At 36.7% G+C, this 17,111-nt stretch overlaps 1 protein-coding gene across 2 annotated transcripts in view; it reads left to right on the plus strand.

Moving 5' to 3' along the window:
- The window catches only part of VWA8 (von Willebrand factor A domain containing 8), a 360,366-nt gene that overhangs the window by 25,461 nt on the left and 317,794 nt on the right, over positions 1-17,111 (plus strand). For both annotated transcript variants that reach the window (XM_059902829.1, XM_059902830.1), the window contains exon 3: positions 16,101-16,231. In XM_059902829.1, coding sequence (XP_059758812.1) covers positions 16,101-16,231 — 131 coding nt within the window. The remainder of the gene's footprint in view (positions 1-16,100; positions 16,232-17,111) is intronic.

Raw genomic sequence — 17,111 nt, forward strand, 5'->3', positions numbered from 1 at the left:
AGGCCTCCAGGGAGGTGTTACCTCAGATTCCCTTACTTAATCCTCAGCGCTTGAAAAACAATCTGAGAAGCAAAGCCTCCAATCCTTAAGACTTGCCTTATTTTTACTAGTGTCCTAATTGCCTCTCATTACATGAGAATTTACTTTGGAAAAGGATTTCATTTGAGATTTCTTTAGATATATTTTTAAGCATAGAGTCCTCAAAAGGAAGAGTCCCACCAACTTTTAAAGCTCCTGAACATGCCCTGAAGTTTCCTCTGGGGTCTCTATAGCAGTGTTTATTCAGTGCCTAGTTTTTCTTTAATCTTCTTTCTCCCAAGTACATTGAAGATGACTTAAAGTTTATTGATGTGTTTTATTGCTTTTTATTTTCTATTTAATGACTGTTGTTGCTTTCTGCAACTTTCATTGCAGATGTACAGTTTTTGAGCTAGGTAGTATGTTAAATAGGCTTCTTTGGATTTACCTGGCAATTTAACCACCATTAATGACATTGTTTAAATGAATTCAAGTACTAAACCCCTAACTTAAAAATCACATTTTCAATGCATATATAACATATATGATAGGCAGAGGTTTAATACCCTTTATATACAAATATAGCATATAAATTGATGAGAAACATCATATGATCCAGTAGAAAATAGGCAAAGAGTTTAAATAGGCATACTACAGGACAGGAAATCCAGATGGCCAATATGTGCATATGTACATATGTTCTAACCCTGCTTAATAGTTAGAAAGATGCAAATTATACAATAAGATAGCAATATTCATACATCATCTGGGCCAAAATTAAAAGGAATTATAATGTCCAGTACCTACAAGGTCGCAGGGAAATGGCATTTCGTACATTGCTGTGGAAGTGTGAGTTCATTTGACTTGTTTGGAAAGTAATATGGTAATAGCTATTAAAATAAAATATCTTCTGGATGTAGCAGTTTCTTTATTAGGGTCTATCCATAAAGGGAAAAATCAGCACATAAAAAAGATATTTGTACACAATATATATTGAAGCATTTTGTTGTTTTTGATAGTGACAAAAACTAGAAGCAATCTGAGTATATCAATAGAGGAATAGTTGAATAAATTATTTTACAGATATATTATGGAAACTTCAGCTGTTAAAAAAGAATAAATTAGATTTAATCTGTGGACCTAGAGGGTGTCCATATGATGTTGTTAAGCAAAAATGGAAGACTGCAGAGTAGTATATAAAGTATGATACAATTTTTTTTTGTTTTAAAAAACAAACAAACTTTGGAACACCCTTTGCAGGTGTATTATATGTCTCCCTGTACACAGAGAAAAGTGTGGAAGGCCGAACTCCAGGCTCTTTGACTTCTTTCTGGGGCATTGGGTTAGGAGTGGGGTTGGAAATGGAAGGGATTATTTAATTTTTCTTTTTATATTTTTGGATTATTTTCTTTGTTATAGTAAGTATATATTAGACTGTAACTTTAAAAAAGCTATTAAACTCCCATGTTTAAAGTGAAACTTTATTAAATTAGAGAATACATCCATTATAACTGTTTTTTCTGTGATCTGACTCATACAGATAAAAAGTTAATGCTTTGTGTTTAAAGAATTTGACAGGACCTAAAAATTCTTGCTTCTTCTGAAATGTGTTCATAACTAAAGGTCATTCCTTGATCTCATTTTATGTTTTTGATTATTGTTGTCTTGTCATGAATATTACTAGCTACATTAAGACCAACAAAGTTGTCTTTTGTAAATTATCACAATTTAACAATAGTTTATGGATAAGCATTTTAAGAGGCTGAATTGCAAATTGAATTTGGGGTATTAAATTGTGATCTATTGATTAGTCAAAATATTCTAATATATGTCACCCATCAAATTGCTACTTTCTCTGTGTATCACAATTCTTTTCTACGTCCAGTATGGCTATGATTACTTTGCAATATGGTTTTTCAAAAGAAATATAACTGTTTGTTCCTATCACAAAAACAAAACATCAATACAAAAACTTGGGAAACTGTAACAAAGGATAAAATGCAAATCATTTGTAAGCCTAATTATAAGCACTGTTAACATTTTAATTCTAATCCTTTAAAAAATAGTGTTATAAGTGTAATTTACATACAACAAATTGTACATACTTAATGTACGACTATAAATTTTGATATATGTATGTAACCATGAAACATCACTAAAATCAAGATAATAATCAAATAAACTCATCACTCTGAAAGGTTTACTTATGCCCCTTTATAATGTCCCCTGGTTCCTCCCTTTTCTGGGAATCACTGATCTACTTTGTAGATTTATTTGGATTTTCTAGAATTTTATGTAAATGTAATAATACAGCATGTGTTCTATTTTTGTCTAGCTTTTATCTTCATGACCTAATGGCCACCCAAAGACCCCACCTGCAAATACTATCATATTGGCAGTTAAGATTTCAACATATGAATTTTGGAGGAACACAAACATTCAGTCCATAACTGTGGTGGACTGAACGATGGCTTTGTCATATTTTGGTATTCGGGTAACACTGAACTCATAGAATGAATTGGGAAGTATTTCCTCCTCTTCCTGTGTTTCCCTATGCAAATACAAGAAAATTTGCATAAATACTCTTATTCTAACACCTCTACACAAAAAATGTATAGCTTGATACTTAATGTATATGTATATGCTCTGATTTATTTAATGTATATTGAAGTATTTTTCTAATTTTAAGAAAAACAATACCTTTTCTATGCTCAGTACTGTACTGGCCAGTATTATACTTCTCATTTAATTTTGAGTACAGCTATCTGTATTAGATCAGTCCCGTCAGCCCACTTTATAGATGAGTGGCTTATTTAAGCTAAGGCTTTATATGTATGCATTTTTTTCCTTTGACACCTTCAAAGGATCTTATTGTACTTATCTTCATGTTCTTGGTGCTAAGCATATAGAAGATCCTGAATAAATGTAACTCTGTGAACGATTTAATTTCTTAGTTCAGTTAGCGCGTGTGGTAAATAATGAGGACTTAGATTCTAAACATATTGTATTATGTCCCTTGCTCCCCTGTTTTTCCCTTTGATGTCCATTATATCCTAGTAGAGAGTGATACACGGTAGACAGGTCACAGTTTAGTAAATGAGCGTGCACTTGCAGTGAGATTAGTTGTGATTCTTTTGAAATCTCTCTTGAGATGGTAATGCATGCCCAGAGTGTGATGAGCCTGGGTTCAGATTCTTTCTGAGCAATCTTATAGGATGACGCTGGTGAATAAAATGTAATGTCTTGGGAAAGCACCTCACACAGGCTGTACTAGTTAGGTAGGTTCCTTTCTCCCTTATTATTTCAGGGTGGGCTCTAGGTGCAGAAGGTAATTTGAGTGTAAACCCAGAAGCTCATTCATGACCACTGAGTCCACACCTTGCAGCCTGCTGTCCAGGGTGCACACCAGGTAGAGGACTGTGCAGGTGAGGATGGGCTTTTAATATCCTTACACACCTAGTTCTCACTGTCTGAGGGACTGGACAAAGTGCTTTACCTATAATCCTCACAATAACTGTACTCAGTAAGTATTATTACCACTCTTTTGAAAATAAGGAAACTTAGGCCCGGGAGATTCAGAATACTTGTCCAAGGACACTGATAAAGGACAGGATGAGAAATCACAACTAGGTCTCTTTGGCTTCAAAGACTTTTTCTTTCCATTATATTATGTTGCCCCTTGGGATACTAAGAAAATGTCACTAGTTCTTATTTATTTATTTATTTATTTATTTATTTATTTTAACGTCTTTATTAGAGTATAATTGCTTCACAATGTTGTGTTACTTTCTGCTGTATAACAAAGTGAATCAGCTATATGCATATGTATATCCCCATATCCCCCCCTCTTGGGTCTCCCTCCACCCTCCCTATCCCACCCCTCTAGGTGGTCACAAAGCACCGAGCTCATCTCCCTGTGCTATGCAGCTGCTTCCCACTAGCTATCTGTTTTACATTTGGTAGTATATATATGTCCATGCCACTCTCTCACTTCGTCCCAGCTTCCCCTTCCCCCTCCCCGTGTCCTCAAGTCCATTCTCTACGTCTGTGTCTTTATTCCTGCCCTGACCCTAGGATCTTCAGAACCATTTTTTTTTTTTTTTTTTAGATTCCATATATATGTGTTAGAATATGGTATTTGTTTTTCCCTTTCTGACTTACTTCACTTTGTATGACAGATTCTAGGTCCATCCACGTCACTACAAATAACTCAATTTCATTTCTTTTTATGGCTGAGTAATATTCCATTGTATATATGTGCCATGTCTTCTTTTTCCATTCATCTGTTGATGGACACTTAGGTTGTTTCCATGTCCTGGCTATTGTAAATAGGGCTGCAATGAACATTGTGGCACATGACTCGTTTTGAGTTATGGTTTTCTCAGGGTATATGCCCAGTAGTGGGATTGCTGGGTCATATGATAGTTCTATTTTTCGTTTTTTAAGGAACCTCCATACTGTTCTCCATAGTGGCTATATCAATTTACATTTCCATCAACAGTGCAAGAGGGTTCCGCTTTCTTTACACCCTCTCCAGCATTTATTGTTTGTAGATTTTTTGATGATGGCCATTCTGACCAGTGAGAGATGATACTTCATTGTAGTTTTGATTTGCATTTTTCTAATCATTAGTGATGTTGAGCATTCTTTCATGTGTTTGTCTGATATCTGTATATCTTCTTTGGAGAAATGTCTAGTCTTCTGCACATTTTTGGATTCTGTTGTTTGTTTTTTTGATACTGAGCTGCATGAGCTGCTTGTATATTTTGGAGATTAATCCTTTGTCCGTTGCTTCATTTGCAAATATTTTCTCCCATTCTGAGGGTTGTCTTTTCGTCTTGGTTATGGTTTCCTTTGCTGTGCAAAAGCTTTTAAGTTTCATTAGGTCCCATTTGTTTATTTTTGTTTTTATTTCTATTTCTCTAGGAGGTGGGTCAAAAAGGATCTTGCTGTGATTTATGTCTTAGAGTGTTCTGCCTATGTTTTCCTCTAAGAGTTTGATAGTGTATGGCCTTACATTTAGGTCTTTAATCCATTTCGAGTTTATTTTTGTATATGGTGTTAGGAAGTGTTCTAATTTCATTCTTTTACATGTAGCTGTCCAGTTTTCCCAGCAGCACTTATTGAAGAGGCTGTCTTTTCTCCATTGTATATTCTTGCCTCCATTATCAAAGGTAAGGTGACCATATGTGTGTGGGTTTATCTCTGGGCTTTCTATCCTGTTCCATTAATCTATATTTCTGTTTTTGTGCCAGTACCATACTGTCTTGATTACTGTAGCTTTGTAGTATAGTCTGAAGTGAGGGAGCGTGATTCCTCCAGCTCCGTTTTTCTTTCTCAAGATTGCTTTGGCTCTTTGGGGTCTTTTGTGTTTCCATACAAATTGTGCAATTTTTTTTCTAGTTCTGTGAAAAATGCCATTGGTAGTTTGATAGGGATTGCACTGAATCTGTAGATTGCTTTGGGTAGTATCGTCTTTTTCACAATGTTGATTCTTCCAATCCAAGAACATGGTATATCTCTCCATCTGTTTGTATCAGCTTTAAATTCTTTCATCAGTGTCTTATAGTTTTCTGCATACAGGTCTTTTGTCACCTTAGGTAGGTTTATTCCTAGGTATTTTATTCTTTTTGTTGCAGTGGTAAATGGGAATATTTCCTTAAATTCTCTTTCAGATTTTTCATCATTAGTGCATAGGAATGCAAGAGATTTCTGTGCATTAATTTTGTATCCTGATACTTTACCAAATTCATTGATTACCTCTAGTAGTTTTCTGGTAGTATCTTTATGATTCTCTATGTATAGTGTCACGTCATCTGCAACCAGTGACAGTTTTACTTCTTCTTTTCCGATTTGAATTCCTTTTATTTCTTTTTCTTCTCTGATGCCTGTGGCTAAAACTTCCAAAACTATGTTGAATAATAGTGGTGAGAGTGGACAACCTTGTCTTGTTCCTGATCTTAGAGGAAATGTTTTCAGTTTTTCACCATTGACAATGATGATGGCTGTGGGCTTGTCGTATATGGCCTTTTTTATGTTGAGTTAGGTTCCCGCTGCCTACTTTCTGGAGCATTTTTATCATAAATGGGTGTTGAATTTTGTCAAAAGCTTTTTCTGCATCTATTGAGGTGGTCATATGGTTTTTATCCTTCAATTTGTTAATATGGTGTATCACATTGATTGATTTGCATATATCGAAGAATCGTTGCATTCCTGGAATAAACCCTACTTGATCATGGTGTATGATCCTTTTAATGTGCTGTTGCATTCTGTTTGCTAGTATTTTGTTGAGGATTTTTGCTTCTATGTTCATCAGAGATATTGGCTTGTAGTTTTCGTTTTTTGTGACATCTTTGTCTGGTTTTGGTATCAGGGTGATGGTGGCCTCGTAGAATGAGTTTGGGAGTGTTCCTCCCTCTGCTATATTTGGAAGAGTTTGAGTAGGATAGGTGTAGCTCTGCTCTAAATGTTTGATAGGTTCGCCTGTGAAGCCATCTGGTCCTGGGCTTTTGTTTGTTGGAAGATTTTTGATCACAGTCTCAATTTCAGTGCTTGTGATTGGTCTGTTTATATTGTCTATTTCTTCCTGATTCAGTCTTGGAAGGTTGTGCTTTTCTAAGAATTTGTCCATTTCTTCCATATTGTCCATTTTATTGGCATATAGTTGCTTGTAGTAATCTCTCATGATCCTTTGTATTTCTGTTGTGTCAGTTTTTACTTCTCCGTTTTCATTTCTAATTCTGTCATTTCTATTTGAGTCTTCTCCCTTTTTTTCTTGATGAGTCTGGCTAATGGTTTATCAATTTTGTTTTTCTTCTCAATGAACCAGCTTTTAGTTTTATTTATCTTTGCTATAGTTTCCTTTATTTCTTTTTCATTTATTACTGATCTGATCTTTATGGTTTCTTTCCTTCTGCTAACTTTGGGGTTTTTTTGTTCTTTCTCTAATTGCTTTGGGTGTAAGGTTAGGTTGTTTATTTCAGATTTTTCTTGTTTCTTGAGGTAGGATGCTATTGCTGTAAACTTCCCTCTTAGAACTGCTTTTGCTGCATCCCATAGGTTTTGGGTCGTCGTGTTTTCATTGTCATTTGTTTCTAGATATTTTTTGATTTCCTCTTTGATATCTTCAGTGATCTCTTGGTTATTTAGTAGTGTATTGTTTAGCCTCCATGTATTTGTACTTTTTACAGTTTTATTCCTGTAATTGATATCTAGTCTCATAGCATTGTGGTCGGAAAAGATACTTGATACAATTTCAATTTTCTTAAATTTACCAGGCTTGATTTATGACCCACAGTATGGTCTATCCTGGAGAATGTTCCATGAGCACTTGAGAAGAAAGTGTATTCTGTTGTTTTTGGATGGAATGTCCTATAAGTATCAGTTAAGTTCATCTTGTTTAATGTGTCATTTAAAGCTTGTGTTTCCTTATTTATTTTTATTTTGGATGATCTGTCCATTGGTGAAAGTGGGGTGTTAAAGTCCCCTACTATTGTGTTACTGTTGATTTCCCCTTTTATGGCTGTTGGCATTTGCCTTATGTATTGAGGTGCTCCTATTTTGGGTGCATAAATATTTACAATTGTTATATCTTTTTCTTGGACTGATCCCTTGATCATTATGCAGTGTCCTTTTTGTCTCTTGTAATAGTCCTTATTTTAAAATCTATTTTGTCTGATATGAGAATTGCTACTCCAGCTTTCTTTTGACTTCCATTTGCATGGAATATCTTTTTCCATCCCCTCACTTTCAGTCTGTATGTGTCCCTAGGTCTGAAGTGGGTCTCTTGTAGACAGCATATATACAGGTCTTGTTTTTGTATCCATTCAGCCAGTCTGTGTCTGTTGGTTGGAGCATTTAATCCTTTACGTTTAAGGTAGTTATCAATATGTATATTCCTATTACCATTTTCTTAATTGTTTTGGATTTGTTATTTTAGGTCTTTTCCTTCTCTTGTGTTTCCTGCCTAGAGAAGTTCCTTTAGCATTTGTTGTAAAGCTGGTTTGGTGGTGCTGAATTCTCAGCTTTTGCTCGTCTGTAAAGGTTTTAATTTCTTCATCGAATCTGAATGAGATTCTTTCTGGGTAGAGTAATCTTGGTGGTAGGTTTTTCCCTTTCATCACTTTAAATATGTCCTGCCACTCCCTTCTGGCTTGCAGTGTTTCTACTGAAAAATCAGCTGTTAACCTTATGGGGATTCCCATGTATGTTATTTGGTGCTTATCCTTTGCTGCTTTTAATGTTTCTTTTTTGTATTTAATTTTTGATAGTTTGATTAATATGTGTCTTGGCATGTTCCTCTTTGGTTTTATCCTGTATGGTACTCTCTGTGCTTTTGGACTTGATTGACTATTTCCTTTCCCATGTTAGGGAAGTTTAGAAGTATAATCTCTTCAAATATTTTCTCAGATCCTTTCTTTTTCTCTTCTTCTTCTGGGACCCCTGTAATTCACATGTTTTTGCGTTTAATGTTGTCCCAGAGGTCTCTGAGACTGTCCTCAATTCTTCTCATTCTTTTTTCTTTATTCTGCTCCCTGGAGGTTATTTTCACCATTCTATCTTCCAGCTCACTTATCCATTCTTTTGACTCAGTTATTCTCCTATTGATTCCTTGTAGAGTATTTTTAATTTCAGTAATTGTGTTGTTCATCACTGTTTGTTTGATTTTTAGTTTTCTAGATCCTTTTTAAATGTTTCTTGTATTTTCTCCATTCTGTTTCATAGATTTTGGATCATTTTTACTATCATTACTCTGAATTCTTTTTCAGGTAGATTGCCTATTTTGTCTTCGTTTATTTGGCTTGTAGGTTTTTTACATTTTTTTTGTCATTTCTTTTTTTTTTTTTTTTTCTTTTTTGATGGGTGGTGCTGTATCCCTGTCCTACTGTTTATTTGGCCTGAGACGTCCAGCAGTGCAGTTTGCAGGCAGTTGGATAGAGCCGGGTCTTGGTGCTGAGATGGGGACCTCTGGGAGCCCTCACTCCAATTAATATACCCTGGGGTCTGAGGTTCTCTGTTAGTCCAGCAGTTTGGACTCAGAGCTTCCACCACAGTAGCTTGGCCCCGACCTCCAGCAGGGAACCAAGATCCTGCAAGCTTTGTGGCATGGTTAAAAAAAAAAATAAAGAGAAACAAAGAAAGAAAAAATGGAGCAGTACAATATCAAAGAATACAAAACTAAATAAAATTGGAAGGATAAAAAATATATTAGGAAAAATAAAATATAATTGAAACAACTGCAAAAAGGTAAAATAAAACCACAACAGAAAAATGAGAAAAAAAAAATGGATGGGGCTAGTAAGCCAAAAGGAGAGAACAATAATAAAGTATAAAGAACAAAAAAAAATTAGAAAAATAAAAGATTTATTAGGAAAAATAAAAATATAAAAGAATCAACAACAATGAATCAACAAGGTAAAACAGAAACCGAATCTAAAAGAGGAAAAAAGAAAAAAAAAAAAAGTCTTGCTATGGGGGCAGAGTTTAGGCAGGGGTGGAACTTAGGGAGGGACGGGGTTTAAGGTGGGGTGGGATCTAGGCTGGTGGGGGGGGTGCCTTTTGAGCATAGGGCAGGGACTGGGTGGGGCCTAGGCGGGGTGATGTTCTCACGTGGGGTGGGTCCTCAGCTTAGGACCTGCGGGGAAGGGGAGAGGCAGCAAGTTGAATGGAGCACCTCTGGAGTGTGGAGTTCTGGAGTTTGGAGGTAAGGCCCTGGGTGAGTGTGTGTGGGTGGGGCTTAGGCCCAGCGCCTTGGAGGGGGTCTCAGAGGGGGTCTCCAAGTGTGGAGGTGGGGCCCTGGGGGGTGTATGTAGGGGCGGGGCTTGTGCTCTGCACGGCAGGAGGGAGGCTCTTTCCCCCACTTTCTCCCCCAGGGTCTCCCCCGTTGCCGCTGGACCCCTAAACATGGGTGAGTCCAGCTGCGTGTAGGAACTTCTCTCCTTCCCCAGCCACCCTTCAGGGGTGCTGGTCCCAGAGGTCCAGACTTTACTTTTCCTCCCCCTTCCTTCCTTCCCACTCCCTCAGAACCCACGTGGCTGGAGGGGGCCTAGCTGGGCAGAGGATCAGGCCTGGGATCTCAGCAGGTTCCTGGGGGTCTACGTGGGCAGAGGAAACCTGGCCACACTCCCTTTTGATCCTCTGCCCTCCCAGTGGTTCCCCAATTTCCCCCTTTGGGCGTCGGATCCCTTCCCTTCCCCCAGCTGCCCCTCAGGGACGCCAGTCCTGTCCAGCCTCCACTTCTCCCCCTTCACTCCTCCCACACCCCATGTCCTACCCGGTTGCTGGGGGCTTCCTCCTGTCCCCTTAGGTGTCTGTGGTCCCCCACCAGTGCCTGGTAGGTGCCCTAGTTGTGAGGAGACGCAAATTCCACCTTCTCATAGTACACCATCTTGACTCCGCACCCCCGTCACTCATTTTGAAGGATTTATTAAAACTGAATTTGAGCTCTGCATAATTTTCTGAAATTTTAATCTTTACATATATGACAAATTTGAGTCTGTGGAGGGAGAACACTATAATTTATGTTCCTTTAATATAAGTATTGTAAAGCCCTTGAATATGCCTGGCCAAAAAAATAGTACCTATTTTTTTGAAACAAGTATTGGCTAGGAATTGAATAAGGAATTTAGCCTAACTTGAACCAGATGTTTTATTTTTACAAAGAGAAGGAAATCCTAGAATATGGGATCAAGCTCTCTGGTACTACTCTGACATCGGTTTATCATTACATGGACTCTTGAAAGGTAGCATCAAAACCACAATGAGGTATCACCTCACACTGGTCAGAATGGCCATCATCAAAAAATCTCTAAACAATTAATACTGGAGAGGGTGTGGAGAAAAGGGGACCCTCTTGCACTGTTGGTGGGAATGTAAATTGACACAGCCACTGTGGAGAACTGTATGGAGGTTCCTTAAAAAACTAAAAATAGAACTACCATATGACCCTGCAATCCCACAATTGGGCATATACCCTGAGAAAACCATAGTTCAAAAGGACATGTGTACCCCAATGTTCATTGCAGCACTATTTACAATAGCCAGGACATGGAAACAACCTGAGTGTCCAACAACAGATGAATGGCTAAAGAAGATGTGGTACATATATACAATGGAATATTACTCAGCCATAAAAAGGAATGAAATTGGGTGCTTTGTAGAGATGTGGTTGGACCTAGAGTCTGTCATATAGAGTGAAGTAAGCCAGAAAGAGAAAAACAAATATCGTATATTAATGCATATATGTGGAATCTAGAAAAATGGTACAGATGAACCTATTTGCAGGGCAGGAATAGAGACGCAGACATAGAGAACGGACATGTGGACACAGCAGAGGAAGGGGAGGGTGGGACAAACTGGGAGATTAGGATTGACATATATACACTACCATGCATAACATAGATAGCTAGTGGGAACATGCTATTATAAAGCACAGGAAGCTCAACTCGGTGCTCTGTGACAACCTAGATGGGTGGGATGGGGGGGATGGGAGGGAGGTCCAAGAGGGAGGGGATATAGGTATACATATAGCGGATTCACTTCATTGTACAGCAGAAACTAACACAACATTGCAAGCAATTATACTCCAATTTAAAAAAAAAAAAGAAGGATAGCATCTTGTGCCTGGAAACATTGAGGTCGGGAATTTCTCTCGTGCACTGGGCTGTGTTTATATTAGGTTATGCACGGCAGTTTGCCAGTTTGTTTTGCAGATGTTTGTAATGTACAGTCTTACATCTTGTTTCTATTTCTGGAACACTTTTAAGTATGACTCATGTTTTCTTGAGGTCATCCTAAAAATACAGCTAGTTTCAAGCATTAATGTAAAATATACCACAGACACCACACAGTAGTACCTAATGCTTTCTCTCAGTAGTTTAATGCGACTTCCTGACAAATTAAACGTTTTCTTTGACAAAATACACTATACTAAAATATGAATAAGTGAAAACGGGATTTTTTTTGAGAAGTGAGTTCTCTGATAACATAATGTAAACAACAAAATGAATTTGAAATTTTGCTAAAGTAGGTATCACTGGTATCACCAAAACCCAAGAAATAGAATTAGTGTCCATAAAAGCAAGTCTACTAAATTTGATGGAGCCCTGTGCAGTTCATACTTGTAGGGAAAGTCTTGGACCTGAAGATAGAGCCTGTTAAAAAGATTTTAGAGGAGTAGTAGGACATAGTGGCTGGAGTGCAAGCTTTGGGTTCAGTTTAGGTCTCAGTCTTGGTTTATGAACTTATCAACTGTGGACAAATGATGCCACCATAAGAACTTTGATTTTTTTTATTCACAAAATGGGGATAATGAATATTTAACAAATGCTTATACTACTATTGGACACTGTTCTAAGTGCCTAATTTAATCCTCATAACCACCTTATGAGTAAGTTCATTTATCATATCCATTATACAGATGGAGAAACTGAGCACAGAGAATTTAAATAACTGATTAAGATTACATAGTAAACAGCTATACTAAAACAGTTGGGATTTAAACAGTTTGGGTTGAGTCTGTATCCTTATATGCGGTAGTCTGCTACCTTCTAGGGTTGTTGTGAGATCTCAATGAGAGTATGAAAAATCATTCGTATTTTTACCCAGCACATGACAGGAAGGCAATAAATTATGACTATCATTATGAGTTATTAAGGGAAGACAAAAGAAGGGAAAAGAAGAGGTCTTGGTGAGGGTATAGCGTAGACTACAAGGCAAGCCACAGGGTTCAGAAGCTGCTTATCCATAGTAAGAAACTTATGTAGAATTGAAATGTAGAGGCAGGCATTTCCAGATGTCTCTGGCAGGCATGGAGTAGTGGCAATACTGCCACTGGTTGAGAACCATTGTTGAGTGGTAAGAGCAAAGGAAGGGACTGCTGAGAATTGTCAGATATGCCTTAGGGCCAGTGGTTCTCAGCACGTGAGGATCATGCTGAATGGAAGACACTCCCATGAACATACTCAAAGTTCTACACGATTCCCAGGATCCGGCTCTAAATAACTCCATCTCCATGCCTTTCTCTCCCACTTAAGAAAGTACACTGGTGTACAAACTGCTCTTTTATTCTAATTTTGATTCTTCTTCAGTTTGCTAAGAAAAAGATAAATTATTCCTAAATGTCAGCACTTTGCTAACACTGACAACTTGGGAGGGGAAGACCTCACATTTGATTAGGAAATCCTGCCTTCGATTTAAAAAAAAAATCTTGAAAAGAAATATGAGTTCCAGGGTCAAGGCATTCAAAATGGAATGGAACTATACTGAGACTCTGTCATTATGAATAGTTACAAATAGTTATAAATAATAAAAGGTGGGAGGAAGCTGAAGAGACCAACTTGGCTTTACCTGATAGAACTTTGGAAATTTCATATTTTAAATAGTCAAGTCCAGGTAATGAAAGGTCAGGCACATTGCCAAAGGTGAATACAAAGAAGCAACGTAAAACTTTACGAATAGTGTAGAGAAGACCTGTGGCCAAAGTAAACTGAGATTTGTGAAAATGTAAAAAAACCCAAAGTGTTTATGTTTTTAATTATATATTTGATATCAAAGTAAGAAGAGGTGGTAGATCTGCAGCACAGGGAGCTTTGTGTAATTTTACTGATAGAGAAATTAGAGCTTCTTAACTCTTATTTTGTTTCATCCTTAAACAGCAAGCAGATGGACTTATCTTGAAATAAGAAAGAGTAGACCATATATGACAAAGATTTAAGCCTGGAGTAGGAAAGAAAAATAATTAAGTGGACATCTGATAGTTAAGAATGAGGTACAGGTGAATTGCTTCCTAGCATTGTGGAGCTCCTTGAGAGATTCTCAGAGGTATAGGTCTTGGGGCAATGTTTTTTATTCTGTTTTTCATTATTGCATTCCTAAGAACATTTTCCCCCAGTTGTCTCTCCCCAATTCCATGGAATTTCAATGCACAGATATATTGTATATCTGTTGATGCACAGCATCCCTTTAGTGGGCAACAGACCATTGTAATAGCTAAGAATTATTCTCAAGTCCCCCTCCAAGAATGAGTTTTTGCCCCCATGCATGGTGTAGAGGCTTCATAGAGGACAGGAGAGGGTGATGAGTCTCCTGATTTTCAGACATAGAAGCATTGCTTTGGGGAAATTATAAAATGGTTTAATGTGACCTCAGTGATGTGACACACCAATCAGTCTGCCCAAAACCTTGTCCTTGATCGTCCCACCATGATTAAGAAAATCAGAAATTTATCTTTATTTTTTCCAATGATTCAATGTTAACTTTTTTTCAGGGAGGGTAGGGGGAACCACCCTAGCAAGATTATGCTGTTGGTGGAGGGGGTGAGGGGAAGCACAGCTTTAGTCCTAAGCAAGCATTCTTAGTTTGATCTTTGAATTCTTTCATGACCTTCCTGGATGATTAAACAAAGTTTAACAAGTATGGGTTGTTCAACACATACAAAAGACTTTATGTTTTTTATATACATTTACACACATACATATATATACATATACATAATATCAGTATTGTATGTGTTTATATATAAAATGCAACATAATAGTAAAAGAAACACTGTACCCACACCCAATTTAAAAAGTAGAATGTTGCGAATACTGTTGAAGTTATCCATGAGAATCTCTCTGATTCCATGTCCAAGTATCCTGAATTTATCATTCTTTTGCTTTTTTGCTTTTTCAAGCACTGTTTTATCACATATGTATGTATTTGTAAAGAATTCAATTTGCTAGTTTATTGAGCTTTATCAAAATAGTGATATTAATCATTAACGTATGATTTATTTTGTGACAAATTTTTTTCTCATTTAAGAGTTAAACATATTGTTGGAAGTAATGGTAGTTCATTCTGTTTTTTTGTTGTTGTTATATAATATTCCACTGTGTTCTTTTTATCCATCTCCTGTCTCCAGTTTTATTTTGAGCCACACTGCTGTGAGTATTCTATATGTTTCGATGTATAAGGGCGAGAGTTTTTCTTGTATACCTAGGAAAGCACTTGCTAGGTCACTGGGTGACTTATAAGTGAGCAAACACAAATTAATTGTATTAGTACAAACATTTAAAAAAATGTTTAGGGAGAAGATGAGTGGATTGATGGGTGATTTAATAGTAGAGTTAGGGACTTCCCTGGTGGTCCAGTGGTTAAGACTCCACACTCCCAGTGCACGGGCCACGGGTTCGATCCCTGGTCGGGGAACTAAGATCCCGCATGCCGTGTGGCAAAAAAAAAAAAAAAATAGTAGACTTAGAAGGGCATATACGGAGTAGTCTTCTATTCCCAAAAGAGTTGGTGTAGAATAGACTTAAATTCTAAATAAGTCATTTAAGTCTTCTATTCCCAAAAGAGTTGGTGTAGAATAGACTTAAGTTCTAAAGAAGTCATTTAAGTCTACATCAGACTTCCTAACTGTGAAGTTTGAGAGATCTCACAACCCAGTGCCAACTTAAGTTATAGCTTTAAAAAATTTTTCAAAATTATGATAATCATTAATTGTCTGGGATGATTTGGTCATATCCCGTTTTTAGAACAAAAGAGGTGGGCTTTAAAATTGTGACAAAGTAATGGTACTAGCTGCTCATATCACCCTTGAAAATCACTTTCATTCCTTTGGTGACACATTGTTCAAGCATTCTTATAAGCTTTTTTTTTTTTTTTTGGCCACACCATGTGGCTTGTGGGATCTTAGTTCCCCATCCAGGGATCAAACCTGGGTCCACAGCAGTGAAAGCCCAAGTTTTAACCACTGGACCACCAGAGAATTCCCGTTTCTTTTTTTTTTCCCCGTTTCTTAATAAGCTTTTAAGTATGGGATTATGTGACTCTTTGTGATGTAATAAACTTTGTTCTGTTATAACATTAAATAATAATGGTTTTATTGTAAAACAGTGTGAAAATTCACCAGATGTATGTATGAATGTATATATGTGTATATGTATATATGTATGTGTGTGCATGTGTGTATATATGTGTATGTATATATAATATATATATATATTTTTTAACTTAATGTACTGTCTGCATTGGTTGCTTGAAGACTTATATGTAGTATTCTGATTTGCATTTCATTTTACCTTTTTTCCACCTTAAAGTTTCAGATTCTCTGGCTCAATCAGTAATTCAACATCTAAGGTGGATAATGCAGAAGGATCTTTTGGGGCAAGATGTCTTTCTAATAGGACCTCCTGGGCCTCTTCGACGCTCTATTGCTATGCAGTACCTGGTAAGCAATGAATTCTTGTGGATTCCTAAGGGTCTTAACTTTGATAAGCTATTTTGTAAATAAATTAAGAATTTACAAAAATATCAGGATTAGTCATTGCTTTAAAAATGTTGACGTTGAAGGGTGATTTCTTTATAAAGCATTTGGAATAATTTACTTGGGAAGTAAATGTACATTTGCCTTTCATAGCTTTAGCAAATGTTGTTGTAAGTAGAAAACCCTCCACTTCCAGTAGGAAAGAGATCTATCTAAATTCAGGCAATGAGTAGCAGATAGAATCAGCAACGCTGAGATTACAAAACAAAGTGTAGTTTTATACTACTCAAGAAACATTCTTTTATCTTCGGTCCACATTTTGAAAAGCCAAATAATTCTGACTTTTTGATGCTATGTGGTCTTTAAAGGGAGCCTAAGGATTGCAGAATCTCTCTTATGTGTTAACTTGCACTCGTTTTTTTTTTTCTTAAATAGATGAGAAAATAAGTTCAGAGAAATTAAATAACTCACTCAAGCTTTGTCCAGCGAGTAAATGATGGAGCTAGACTTCAGATCTCACATTGCTTCCCCTTTCTGACATGTTATCCTCTTAAATGTTTGTAGTTCTCTGAGTACGGTTGTGAAGTGAGTTGAAATATTCAAATCTTGACACAAATTTAAAAAAATTTACAGGACTTTTTTTCTACTACTTTGTCAGCATTAATAGGCATTGCTCTAATGATTCAAGGAAGAACATTATCAGATGAAGTTGGTCTGTTCCAAAGATACTTTTTAGGAAGAAGAGAAAAAGCTTACTTAAAGTTTCCTTTTGTAACTTGATATTAAATAATTGATTTCTAAGCTATTGAAATATACTTTGTGTACTCTTTTATTTCGGTGGTAA

This window comes from Balaenoptera ricei, chromosome 18 (genome assembly GCF_028023285.1).
Source record: "Balaenoptera ricei isolate mBalRic1 chromosome 18, mBalRic1.hap2, whole genome shotgun sequence".
NCBI lineage: Eukaryota > Metazoa > Chordata > Mammalia > Artiodactyla > Balaenopteridae > Balaenoptera > Balaenoptera ricei.